The 11,541-nt window shown below is 40.4% G+C and overlaps 1 protein-coding gene across 2 annotated transcripts in view; it reads right to left on the reverse strand.

The window, feature by feature from the left end:
- The window catches only part of NUP153 (nucleoporin 153), an 85,654-nt gene that overhangs the window by 68,614 nt on the left and 5,499 nt on the right, over positions 1 to 11,541 (reverse strand). Inside the window, exons 2-7 of one of the 2 annotated variants that reach the window (XM_066992120.1) lie at positions 9,027 to 9,237; positions 6,660 to 6,908; positions 5,317 to 5,408; positions 5,112 to 5,234; positions 2,967 to 3,077; positions 2,791 to 2,829 (exon numbers count right to left, since the gene is read on the reverse strand). In XM_066992120.1, coding sequence (XP_066848221.1) covers positions 2,791 to 2,829; positions 2,967 to 3,077; positions 5,112 to 5,234; positions 5,317 to 5,408; positions 6,660 to 6,908; positions 9,027 to 9,237 — 825 coding nt within the window. Of the gene's footprint in view, positions 1 to 2,790; positions 2,830 to 2,966; positions 3,078 to 5,111; positions 5,235 to 5,316; positions 5,457 to 6,659; positions 6,909 to 9,026; positions 9,238 to 11,541 lie in introns of both variants that reach the window. The other variant, XM_066992118.1, reaches the window with a different exon arrangement.

Genomic DNA, 11,541 nt, shown 5'->3' on the forward strand with positions numbered 1-11,541 from the left:
ATCACCAGAAAACCAGTAACGAAATCCATAAAGCTATATATAAGTAGCCAAAGTCTGACTGAATTCCATTTCAAAATTTGGCAGTTAGCTTCATAGACAAAATAATTCATGCTACCATAATTAAAATAACCCATGTTCCTAGAATATGCTCCTATCTTTTCCTCTGCCCACACTGTGATTTTTTTTTTTTTAGTAGCTTAATTCATTAATTTAACATTCGAAGTGTTAAGCAACTAATTATACAGGCTTCTGGGCTTCACATCCCCTACATTTTCCCTCTTCAAAGTTACACAAACAATAGAACACACTCAAAAAAAACAACTTGTCAATCTTACAATAATCTCATTCATTAAAATATGATCCAATGCTTTACATGTGCATTAGATGCACTTCAAGTAGTGGGTTTGACTTCCCTTTTCAAAGCATTTTCACAGACCAGAGTTGATTTTTAACACAGACCACTGCGTGTTCTGCAAAACTGACTTAACTGAACTGTCAGACAGAAAACAAACCCTAAAGGCTACAAGATTTACCGATGGCTCCGCCTGCAGTCTTAAGGATCAGAAAATACAGTCTTAGGAAGCATGCTATTGTTCAAATCAATACCAACAGGAAATCGTTTACGCCGCAGCTTTAATTTCACAGTATCTCCCAGCTCTTAGTAATAGGATTCACACTCTCTCTAAAGTATACAAAAATACATCTTTCTAAAAAATATTACATTCAGTTTGAAACCTTGAATAAGACATGTTTTATGTAAGTTCACAAATCTACTTCGAGTGAACGACGGTTCATTGCTGGTTTTAAAGGTAAAAAAGAAAAATATTAATTCCCCCAGTTAGGCATTTAATACACCAAGAGCTATTCTGCCTGGTACAGTTCCTTGAAATAAGAAAAATACCACATCACTGCTACCCACTGCAGAAGTTTAGCCCGAGTGCACAAGTGTTCCGTCAACCGCATGTTCACTTTAGCAGGAAAACACACGATCGTCTCCTCAGCAAATAATTGCTTCTCATCACGGGCTACCCTTCTCCCGCCACCATTATGAATTCTAGTATTATGAATAGACAATCTATCTCCTTTCACCCACTGACAGCTGCGTGCAACATTCATTTAGTGGCTGACAATTTCAGGCTCTCTGTTGCAAATCTGGCAGATCTTTCTTAATGCCTTATCACAGGTGTATTGCTATAATATAACTGAGAATTCACACCAGATTTGGTTTTAGTTATTTGGATAATATTTATGATATACTTCACTTCTCCATGCCCTTGTAATTTGGCAGATGGTGAAAAGATGGTCCAGGAAATCTGAGATGTTTGTAAACTCTGAAGTGATTGTAAACTTAATTATACATCCATCCAGTCAAGGAATTAGCACAGAAACTTCTTGAGACACTGTCCCTTTTCTCATTAGAACAGAAGATGAAAAGTTTGCACATCTTGTTATTTCCTTCAGTCACCTGATCTTCAAGTGGTCATTTAAGGGTTTTGCAATTTAATAAGCCCAAGGATACCCCTAACTAAAGTCGTCAAAAAAAGATGACTAGTTTTCATTTTTTAAAGAAAATGAAAGGAAATCATGCTTTACCACAGCATTATCACCAGTTCTGTGCTACCTCCAAATAGGAATTTAGGAGCGTTAAGATTTATAGCGTCGGAAAAGAAAAAGAAAAAAAAAAACCTCTACCCCCCTAAAAACTAAGCAGTTGCTGCTACATTCATTTTAGAACTTTACCAAATGGAGATTGTGCTGGCTAAACAATACAGAGATTGAAAGAGTTAAAAGCAATAAGCAACCAGTATTACTGTCCACTTTGATTTCCAGCCTAAGAAGCCCATACACTTAACAAGTGGTCATTTGTACACTCAGACTGATACTGGAAACACAGATGTTTTCGCAGAAAGAGATGCCCATTTAATTTTATGGAAAATTTATCAGACTCCAACGATGGTTCATCGCTGGTTTTAAAGGTAAAAATGAAAAATATTAATTCCCCCAGTTAGGCATTTAATACACCAAGAGCTATTGTGCCTGGTACAGTTTTGCAATTTAATGATACCCCTAACTAAAGTCATCAAAAAAAGATGACTAGTTTTCATTTTTTAAAGAAAATGAAAGGAAATCATGCTTTACCACAGCATTATCACCAGTTCTGTGCTACATCCAAATAGGAATTTAGGAGCGTAAGATTTATAGCGTCGGAAATTAACAATTTTCCTCCTCTTTACTTTGAATGGTGATAAAAAGCACAAAAACTAGTTTTCTGTGCCCGAATGAACACGGAATTCTGTACAAAGTCTATATGACCACTCAATCAGTATTTTTCTATTTGTGATCATTTCTTCAAGAGAAAAATTGCCTCAACAGGAATTTTAATATGCAGCTTCACCCCGAGTTGGGGGACAAGATAAAACGACTTGGTGTGTTCTAGAGTTGTTGCTCTCAACTTACAAAGATAACATAATTCTTAACCTGAGTAATCTTCACAACCCATCATCTATTGTGGATACATGCCAATATTAACTTGATTTGATGTCTATGTTGTCACTGAGGTTTGAGAAAATTTTTCTAATAGTGATAAAGCATTGAAAAAGTTATCTACCTCAGCTTAAGACATTATTGGTTCTTACCTTTCTTCGTTTGGACTGGAAGTCAGTAATATCCGATTTATCTATGTCCGGAGGCTAAGGGAAAAAAAAAAGCATAACTATTAGAGGGCAATTTTTTTTTCCTGAGAGAGAGGGTTCCCTGCAACAAAAATATGGGGGTTCACGGTCAACTTACACAACACAGCGGCAAAACAGATGCCATTCTTTTAGCATCCTGTTGAAAAAACAGCGCAATAAATTAAACCTGCCACAACGTAAGGAAGAATAGTTTTATCTTTATCCTTTGATGGCACATTTACTAAGTTTTATAAACACATGAAGCAAAAACAGATTAAAAGAAGTGCTATTTACCAACAAAGGGCTTGAAAGCTTCTCCATTGCCTCCAAGATGCGCCGTGCTGAGGTACTTAAGGTAGCGCGGGACCGCACAGTTTCTTGTCTAGCTTTCGCTCTCCTTTGTGCCTGAAAAATTAGCATTTTAAGTGTTACAATGGTCAATTCTGAGCTAAAGAGGCATGTATTTTACGTCCCAAGGCTACACTGATGATACAATCAATATATTCTGATGACAGAGAAAAATGCAGTCACTGGGAGTTCAAGCCATAAAGAAGAGAATACATTCGGAGTTTAATGAAGTTTACCTTGGGCCTCAGTGCATCTTGCACGTGCTTGTTGCACGAGCAATAAAAGAACTCCGTACTTGTAAAAGGTCAAGACGGATGATGCTAGGACTGCTAAGGCCTCCGAAGCAGTAATCAGGGAAACAGAACTCAAGAAAAGGCTTGTGGTACAGAAAGCATTTTCAGTAACAACACAGACCTCAGAGTTTCACGATGGTCTAAGTGTACCATCTTAAAATCAGTGTATACAATCATAACCAGGAACTAGTTTTACTTCTCTCTTGCTTCCTCCCTTCCCCCAAGATTAAAGTTGGCTGCAAATCTTTGTCTTAAAAGATAAAGATCTGATTTAAACTGTAACAGATCTAAACATTACACTGAAAAAGTAAACTGTTTATTTGCACCACCCAACATCAAATATCAGTCAAAAACTTCCTTTGGTGTGACTTTTTTTCTTCCCAGGTTAAACCCCTCAAATAACCACACTGTGCTTATCACACGATGTGAAGACAGGAAGCAGACCACGCAGCATAGAAAAACACAAGTGAGACTCACAGAACCACAGAATGGTTAAGGTTGGAAGTGACCTCTAGAGATCGCCTGGTCTACCCCCCCGCTCAAGCAGGGCCACCCCGAGCAGGTTGCCCAGGACCATGTCAAGTCAGCTCTTGAAGACCTCCAAAGAGGGAGACTCCACAGCCTCTCCGGGCAACCCGTGCCAGGGCTCCATCACCCGCACAGTGCAAAAGCATTTCCTGATGCTCAGACAGAGCCTCACGTTTCAGTTTGTGCCTGTTGCCTCTTGACCTGGCACTGGGCACTGCTGAAAACACAATGGCTCTCTATGCTCTTTGCACCATCCATTCAGGTATTTATATACACCAATAAGATCCCCCCACACCTCCTCTCCTCCATGCTAAACGGGCCCAGCAGTCTCTGCCTCTCCTCAGAGGAGAGGTGCTCCCAGTCCCTTGATCATCTTGGTGGCCCTTCGCTGGACTCTCTAGTACCTTGCTGTCATTCACAGCAAGCAGCAAGAAGCAAGCTACTCTCTCCTTTAAAAGCCTAGTATTTTGGTTCCTCTTTTTACCATAATGCAGTAATATTGTAAAAAACAAAAATAGCCGACCAAAGAGGGTTCCCAGCTTTGCACCACAAGGTTTCAAGGTTTCCCGTAAGTGAGGTACTTGTACTGCCCTTTTTCCGTTGCAGAAATGGACTGTCAGAACAGAGCCAGCAAACCCGCGTTTTCATTTTCTTAAAATTCCTTTTGATTTATCGATAAAAGTCACTTTCATTTAAATACATTCCTACCAAACCTGATTTGACTTTCCTTTTCGATTCAGCTCTAGCTAATCAGAGTTGTCAGCAGTTTTTATTTGCTATTTCCAAGAACTCTTGGGGGCAAATGAAATGGACTGTCAGAACAGAGCCAGCAAACCCGCGTTTTCATTTTCTTAAAATTCCTTTTGATTTATCGATAAAAGTCACTTTCATTTAAATACATTCCTACCAAACCTGATTTGACTTTCCTTTTCGATTCAGCTCTAGCTAATCAGAGTTGTCAGCAGTTTTTATTTGCTATTTCCAAGAACTCTTGGGGGCAAATAACTCTCTTCAAGAACTATATGAATCGTTCAAAACAGAAAGCATATTACTGCTTATCTTGAGACTGCATTTAGTCCTTCATGCCTCTGTGTAACAGAAGAACAAAGGATCAGCAAAGTTGATTTTAGATATTTTCAAAGACTGCAGGTTTATACAACATATCCATAGCATGAATGTAGGCATGCTTGGAAAAGAAGATCCACAGATAAATATTAGCCAGGTTTGACTACTACATTTGACTACTAATACTACACTACTTTTGTCATACCCGATAAGGTTCCGTTCTTTGCTGCCTTGATCTTACAGCTGCACCACCATAGGCCGTCTTTCCGGGGTAAAATGGAGAAAACCCAAGCTGGTTTTGCTTAAAAACAGATGTGCTTCCACGTGCCTACGGAAACACAGTACGATAGGTGGATAGAAAAACAGGTACACATTCAAACTGATTAAAAGAAATACTGTGCAGTACTTACAGGACACAGTCCTCCAAAAGCAGATAAACCGAATGCAGGTTTCTTAGAGCTAGCTGCAGAATGCTGCGAGAGGGAATGAGTTCTTTCAGCTCCTGCGGGCCAGAGCAGTGATGATGAAGTATTTTTTAAAACTGCAACATCTGCCAAAATGACGTATGCTAGATGTAAATGCCTCTCGTACATACAGAACTTTAACAATAAAGATCACACTAATTCAAGTTCTTCAATACAGAAAAATAAGCATGACTTCAGCTTCCTTAAATAGATCAACTTCACGTACAGACTGAAAACCAAGTATCACCTACAAACTTGAAAACTGTTCACAGAGCTGCAAGTAGTTTTCACCAATCTTACCAAGCTAATACTGTGCTTCCAATGCAGATATTTTTTTCCTTCAGGCTAAGATAAAAGAGGACCGCATAAACATCAGTGCATTTGTACGGACAAAGCTTTTTTCTGTGTTGGTAAAAGGCTGGAGGCCAGCACAGATCATAATCACACAGGTTTTAAACCTGGAAGATTCCCCACAGGCTGCTCTAAGAGTTAACGATCTTCTGCCCATGTATGTTTTACGAAGACACACCAGAAAGTTCTAGTGCACTCAGGTTATATTGCTAAAGCCCAGCAACTCTACTCTCAGCTGTACAAAAGTTCTCTGGAAAACCTGCTGAGCACACGTCAGTCCCTGTCTATATGGGGGACTAGAAAAAGCTGCAAACCTGCTGTTCGCCCTTTCAGCGAGAAGACCTACGTACCAACCTACATCGACACGATGCTTATTTTTTATTTTAAAATGGTGTGCTTTCCTCAATGAATTTGGCAAAAGACATGAAAGTATTGACAGCTGAAGCCTTCTACCAAGAAAGGTCAAAAAACAGCCTATAGCTTATGTCAGAGTAGTTTCTTTATCTTCTCTTGCTGAAACACAGGAAAACATCTCGTGTTCCTATTTGTCACCTGCACTTATTCACATTTAACCAGCTGTCTGTTAGATATTCTGAGTCACTCTTCCTTCTAGACAATCAGCCTAGTTGTCAAGCTACGGCAAGTCAGCCTGATTTCCTACCGTCCCAGTTCAAAATTTACATATAACCTAGCTGAATGTGTATATTTCAGCATTGACTCTTTCTAACATCAGGGTATCATAAACGTATTCCAAAGCACGCTTCTATTAAAAAGGTGATAGGATTATATACTTCTAAAACACTAAAAATCCAATTTAATTCTCGCATCCAAAGTTGACATTCACCTATTTTATTTACTAAGGTGATGTGGAATATTAAAGAACGCAAGGTACTTCACATTAAAAAAAAAGTCAATTAAACAGAGAACACAAAAATCACCTTCATCAAATGCTCTAGAGGAGGAATCACTGGTTGTTGAGATGTTATCATCATCTTGTTGAGAGGTAGAATCTTCTATTTCTTTTATGAAGGACAGCCTAGGACTGCCAATGCCAAATATAGAAGATGTCGAGGGCTGACAAGGTGGGACAGGAGAATCCAGCATGGTGTAACTCAGACGGCTCCGATGAAGAGAGGGCCTTGTTAACACAACTGGGAAGTTCAGTGCTGATCTACTTGTGGATGGTTCTAGACAAGAACAGGGAGATAATTAGCTTTGCTATAGACAAGCTCACAGAAGCCAAAACCTGTTTCCTATCGACAGCCATGCTATTGCCAAGTTCTAAGGCAAAAAGAGAGAAGCCAAATTTAACTTCTTCCTCACCCAGATACGGTTGCATCTAACTGTCTGGCTACAACAACAACACTGCTTGCGATACACAGTATTAATGTTGCATCCAGAAGTAGTTAACTATGAGGTTTTACAACACCACATTCTGACCCCGTGCTCAAATGCTCTAACGCTGACTTGGCCGTTCACTAAATCAAACATATATACTCCTTCTCCCATGTACAGCTTGCAATAAGCTTTACAAAATTTGAGATTACACGGTAAATTACAGATAACACTGCAGCTTCCATAATATTGGAACAAAGGTTATATTAATCTGAATACACAACATGAAAATGAACGTTTGCAGTACTTTTTTCCCAAGTTCTTCCATATCAGCTCACGTTAGAGGCAAAACATCATCTCCTACCCATTAACTATTGGGATTTTGACCCAAGGGACAAGGATGTTGACCCAAGTAACCAGATGAGCATTTTTCCCTCTTGAAGCAAAGGGTCTGCAAACAATGCCAGTGGCCTGGAATAGGTGGCCTTGAAGTCTATCTTGCTAAATGAATGGAACTATTCATGGGTATTTTGCCTGATGAAAGCCTACTGTCTCTCCCAGGAATCTGGGCAATTCAACTGACTTTGAGCCACTATCCTCTTGATACTTGAACTGAAGCTTAAACTAGTTAGTTCAATCTTCATAACCACTGCAGTACCACTAATTAGCTCTCCAAACCATGAGCAGATTTTTAGGACAGCACCATTTGAGATACAGAAAGGTATTCAGGCGGAAGGCCACCCAATATAGGCTCCAGCACACTGATACCTCAGAACTGAAGAAACACATTGGTTTCAAAATGTAGTAATAATTAAAAAAAAAAATCCTATTCTTAAGCATAGTAAGCGACACCCACGGACAGCAACGTAAGCTGCAAAAGGTTCCAGGGTGTCCACCTGCTCCTGATCTCCTGGAGTTAGCAAGCTTGCAGTGCAGCTGTTCTTACTGAAAGCTCCTTTCACGCAGTTACATAGGAAAGCCAACATGTGTTCCTCAGTCACGAAGACCTTCTCTATTCTTTTCTCCAAACTCATTCCCAAGCTACAGCTACACAGAAAGCCATCAATCTCCTTGTTTACAATTAGATGAGATTGGAGGCAAAGATATTTCCTCCTTGTTTTTTGATTCTGCCAACAACAGAAGCAACTGACTTTCCACATTATCTATGGTTACCTACGCACGCTCAGACAAAACTTCTTTACTTATTAAAAGCTGACTTCCCCAAAACAGCTAATTTAAGAGAAACTCAAATAAGAATAGATGCAAATTTATACAACAGGACTACAGGAACAGTGAGAGGCACTGGATGTAAGACAAATTAATCTTTCATGAGGTAAAGGACTTGCAAACCTCGTTGCCAACGGTCAAATACCTTTTCAAAGACACCCCCTCCCCCCGCGTAGACCTTAAAGTTATTGAATATTTTAAGGATAATAATCTCATAAACCACGTCCGTGCACAAGTTCCCCAGTTCACCATCAAGTTAACGAGGAACTTTACTAAATTGATCAAAGCCCAAAACAAAAAAAAACAAAACAAAACAAACAAAGTCGGGACACGAGACGGAATTTTCCTCTGCCATTCTAGCATCTAGTCTTTTGTTTCGAAGACTGCAAAACAAATTAATTTTTTTAATTGCCTTAGGCAATTAGACAGATTTTCATTCCATATCTTTTAAAAGATGGAAAATGCAACCCAGCACACTTGCAAATGACTTATTTTCAGCATTTAGCACCTGGCTAATAGAGTACCTAAAGTTAACTGATGCCTTCCAAGAGCATAAGATGTATGCTTCGTAACTGTGTATACAGTTTAAAGCTAAGACGGTTTCACAAACAGTTTTGACTTTTTTTGTTTTTTTTTCATTCTGTCAAAACCCTCATTCCAATTTCCTTTTGAAATTCAGATTCAAAACTAGAAATCTGTGAATAAATACAGATGGCCAGAATTCCAAATGATTTTTCACATACCTCGTCTACTAATTCTTGCTGGTTCAGGCGTGAATCTCTCATCGATTATGGTATCTTCATCTGCATAATCGAGGTGATAGTTTACCGGAGTCTCCTCCTGGTTTGCAGATTCATTTCTGTCTACACACTCCTCCTCACGCTTATTGAAATACTTCTGCAGCCAGGCCGGTACAATATTTTTCACCGTTTCTGTCATTCTGCTAATTATTCCCTGCTTGAAAGAAAAAACACTTGTTTAATTACAGAAACACAGTCAACAGCATATGCTGGGATACCACCTTCCACGGACCTTGAAGACAGATATTATACAGCAAATATTCAGAAGACGACGACGAGGTTGATCCCTGGCATAGGATCGCTACACTTCTGGTAAACCTAAAATTCACCTAAGATTGATTTACAACTACCTATCACTTTCTGCACTTCCAAGTGACCTTGGCAAGGTTCAAAGTTCTGAAACCTCTGCCAAAATTCACCAGCAGGTCGTCAATCTGCAAGGCTATCAGGAAACTCTACGCCTGAACAGCTCCTGACCTACAGACTTGTTCCAGGACTCTTCCTCTTCGCACCCTCACGTGAAAACCAACTAAACCAGAAGTTCAGCAATTATCTACTGCGACAGTCAGGACCATACTACCCATTAAAATCAGTGAATCTAAATATTTTCAATTTTAGTAATGCTGAATTGCAGTGACTATACGCACAAAAAACAGTTCTGCTCTCAACAGTCAGGCTAACCCAGAAGATGTCCTGGAAGAAACACAGCTATAGCTATAGCACCAGCACCTCCTCTTGCAAGAGCCTTCTAAAGCTGTTGCTGTATTTTGTAGAAGACTGACTCTGCGGCATACATCGGGTACGATCGGAGAATTCCCACCTGAACGAAAGCCCCAGGAACTACGGTTAAATAAAAGATACATTAATATAAATGAATATAATTAATAATAAAAATTAATAATAAAAATTAATATCCAGAAAGCAGACAATCATGAGCTAGGCATCCTGCTAATCATCCCTCCTGCAGGCAGGGGGAAAAAAAAAAAAGTAAATTAGATCCAGGACTAGTTCCCAGGAACTTTGAAGCTGCTAACTATACTGTCTACAGTGCCCAGGCACCTTCAGAGCTTAATGGTAAGAGACAGAGGGTTTGGTGGGCTGTAATTACGATCAGAAGCACACAAAACACATCTATTTAAGTATTTCTAAGAATCGACTTATCGACTAAAGTTGTAGGGGGAAGGATGAGAAAAACAGCGGGGTAGGGATCAGAACCAGAGGTATAACCTCACAAAATCGCATCGGTCGCTTTCGTGCCTCCCCAACTGCATCACTGAGAGACAATTAACATTAAGCCACAGAACCTTCTGCAGAGTGGACATGATATTGAAAATAAACTGAAATTAATTGACAAATGCTCTAAGCAAGCTATCTGCTCAAAGCTCGTCCTTTTACGTTATGAACATTTGCACGATTCGTCTGGTTACAAAGCTAACTGCTATAATAAATGCACACATGTAACACCTATCAGTTTGTCTATTTATCAAATCATTAAAATTCTTCCCCGATAAGTTACTGTTAATTTGATCTGCGCTGGATGTGCAGCAGCCATTCTCTGTGCAGAATCCCCCAGATATCCCCACGCACGTGTTTGCTCTGGCACACTCTTTAAATAAACCTACTGGAAAACACGCAGAGATAACAGACAATGGAAAAGTTAGAAAACCATCTCCACTGATTATTTTTAATCCACGTGTAAGGTTTATCAGTTAGCTACACGGTGTCGGCACACGCAAGCTATGGCACTTTCAACATTAATGCACTGTTCAAGCCAGAGGTTTCAACGGTTGCTCTGTAAGCGTGGGGAATGTTTGCATTGCCCTTCCAGGCCAGCTTTAGATGGACAAGATTGATTGTCAATATATGGTATAAGGGACTTGGCATTTCTGCAAGTGATAAAAACCTAATTGAGCAGCTATCCATGCGTAGCGCTCCCTTGGTTTTGCATATGATAATCAATCCCCTCAGCTACGTTGCTCATTTCATAGCGGAGAGGTTTTGGCTGAACAAACATGTGCAGAGGGCATCTCCAGAGCATCTCTCTGGGCGTCCTGACATTTCTTAGCAAAGAGCTGCTGGGAGGGATCTCGGCGCGTCCCCCCCTCCAGCACGGGGATTTTCACAGCCCGAATTGACGGACCGCTTTCACCGTCAACCTGCTGTACCCTACAGCACAAACGAGAAGCAAAGCCTGGCAGGTAACGTTCAGAGAATTGATGATGGGCTGAGGAGGGGTGCAGGGAGCGGGGAAAGCCCTGGGGGTGGCACTGGGGGTCCTGAGGGCAGCGGGCTGGGGGTGAAGGGGAGGGGGAGGAGGGGGGTAATGGGCTGGGTAGAGGGGTAAGGGGGTAAGTAAGGGGCTGAGGGGATAACTGAGGGGGTTAGGAAGGGGCTGAGGGGGTAACTAAGGGGGTAACTAAGCCGTTGAGGGGGTAACTAAGGGGGTAACTAAGCGGTC

The sequence above is a fragment of the Anser cygnoides genome, chromosome 2, assembly GCF_040182565.1.
Source record: "Anser cygnoides isolate HZ-2024a breed goose chromosome 2, Taihu_goose_T2T_genome, whole genome shotgun sequence".
NCBI classification, from domain to species: Eukaryota; Metazoa; Chordata; class Aves; order Anseriformes; family Anatidae; genus Anser; species Anser cygnoides.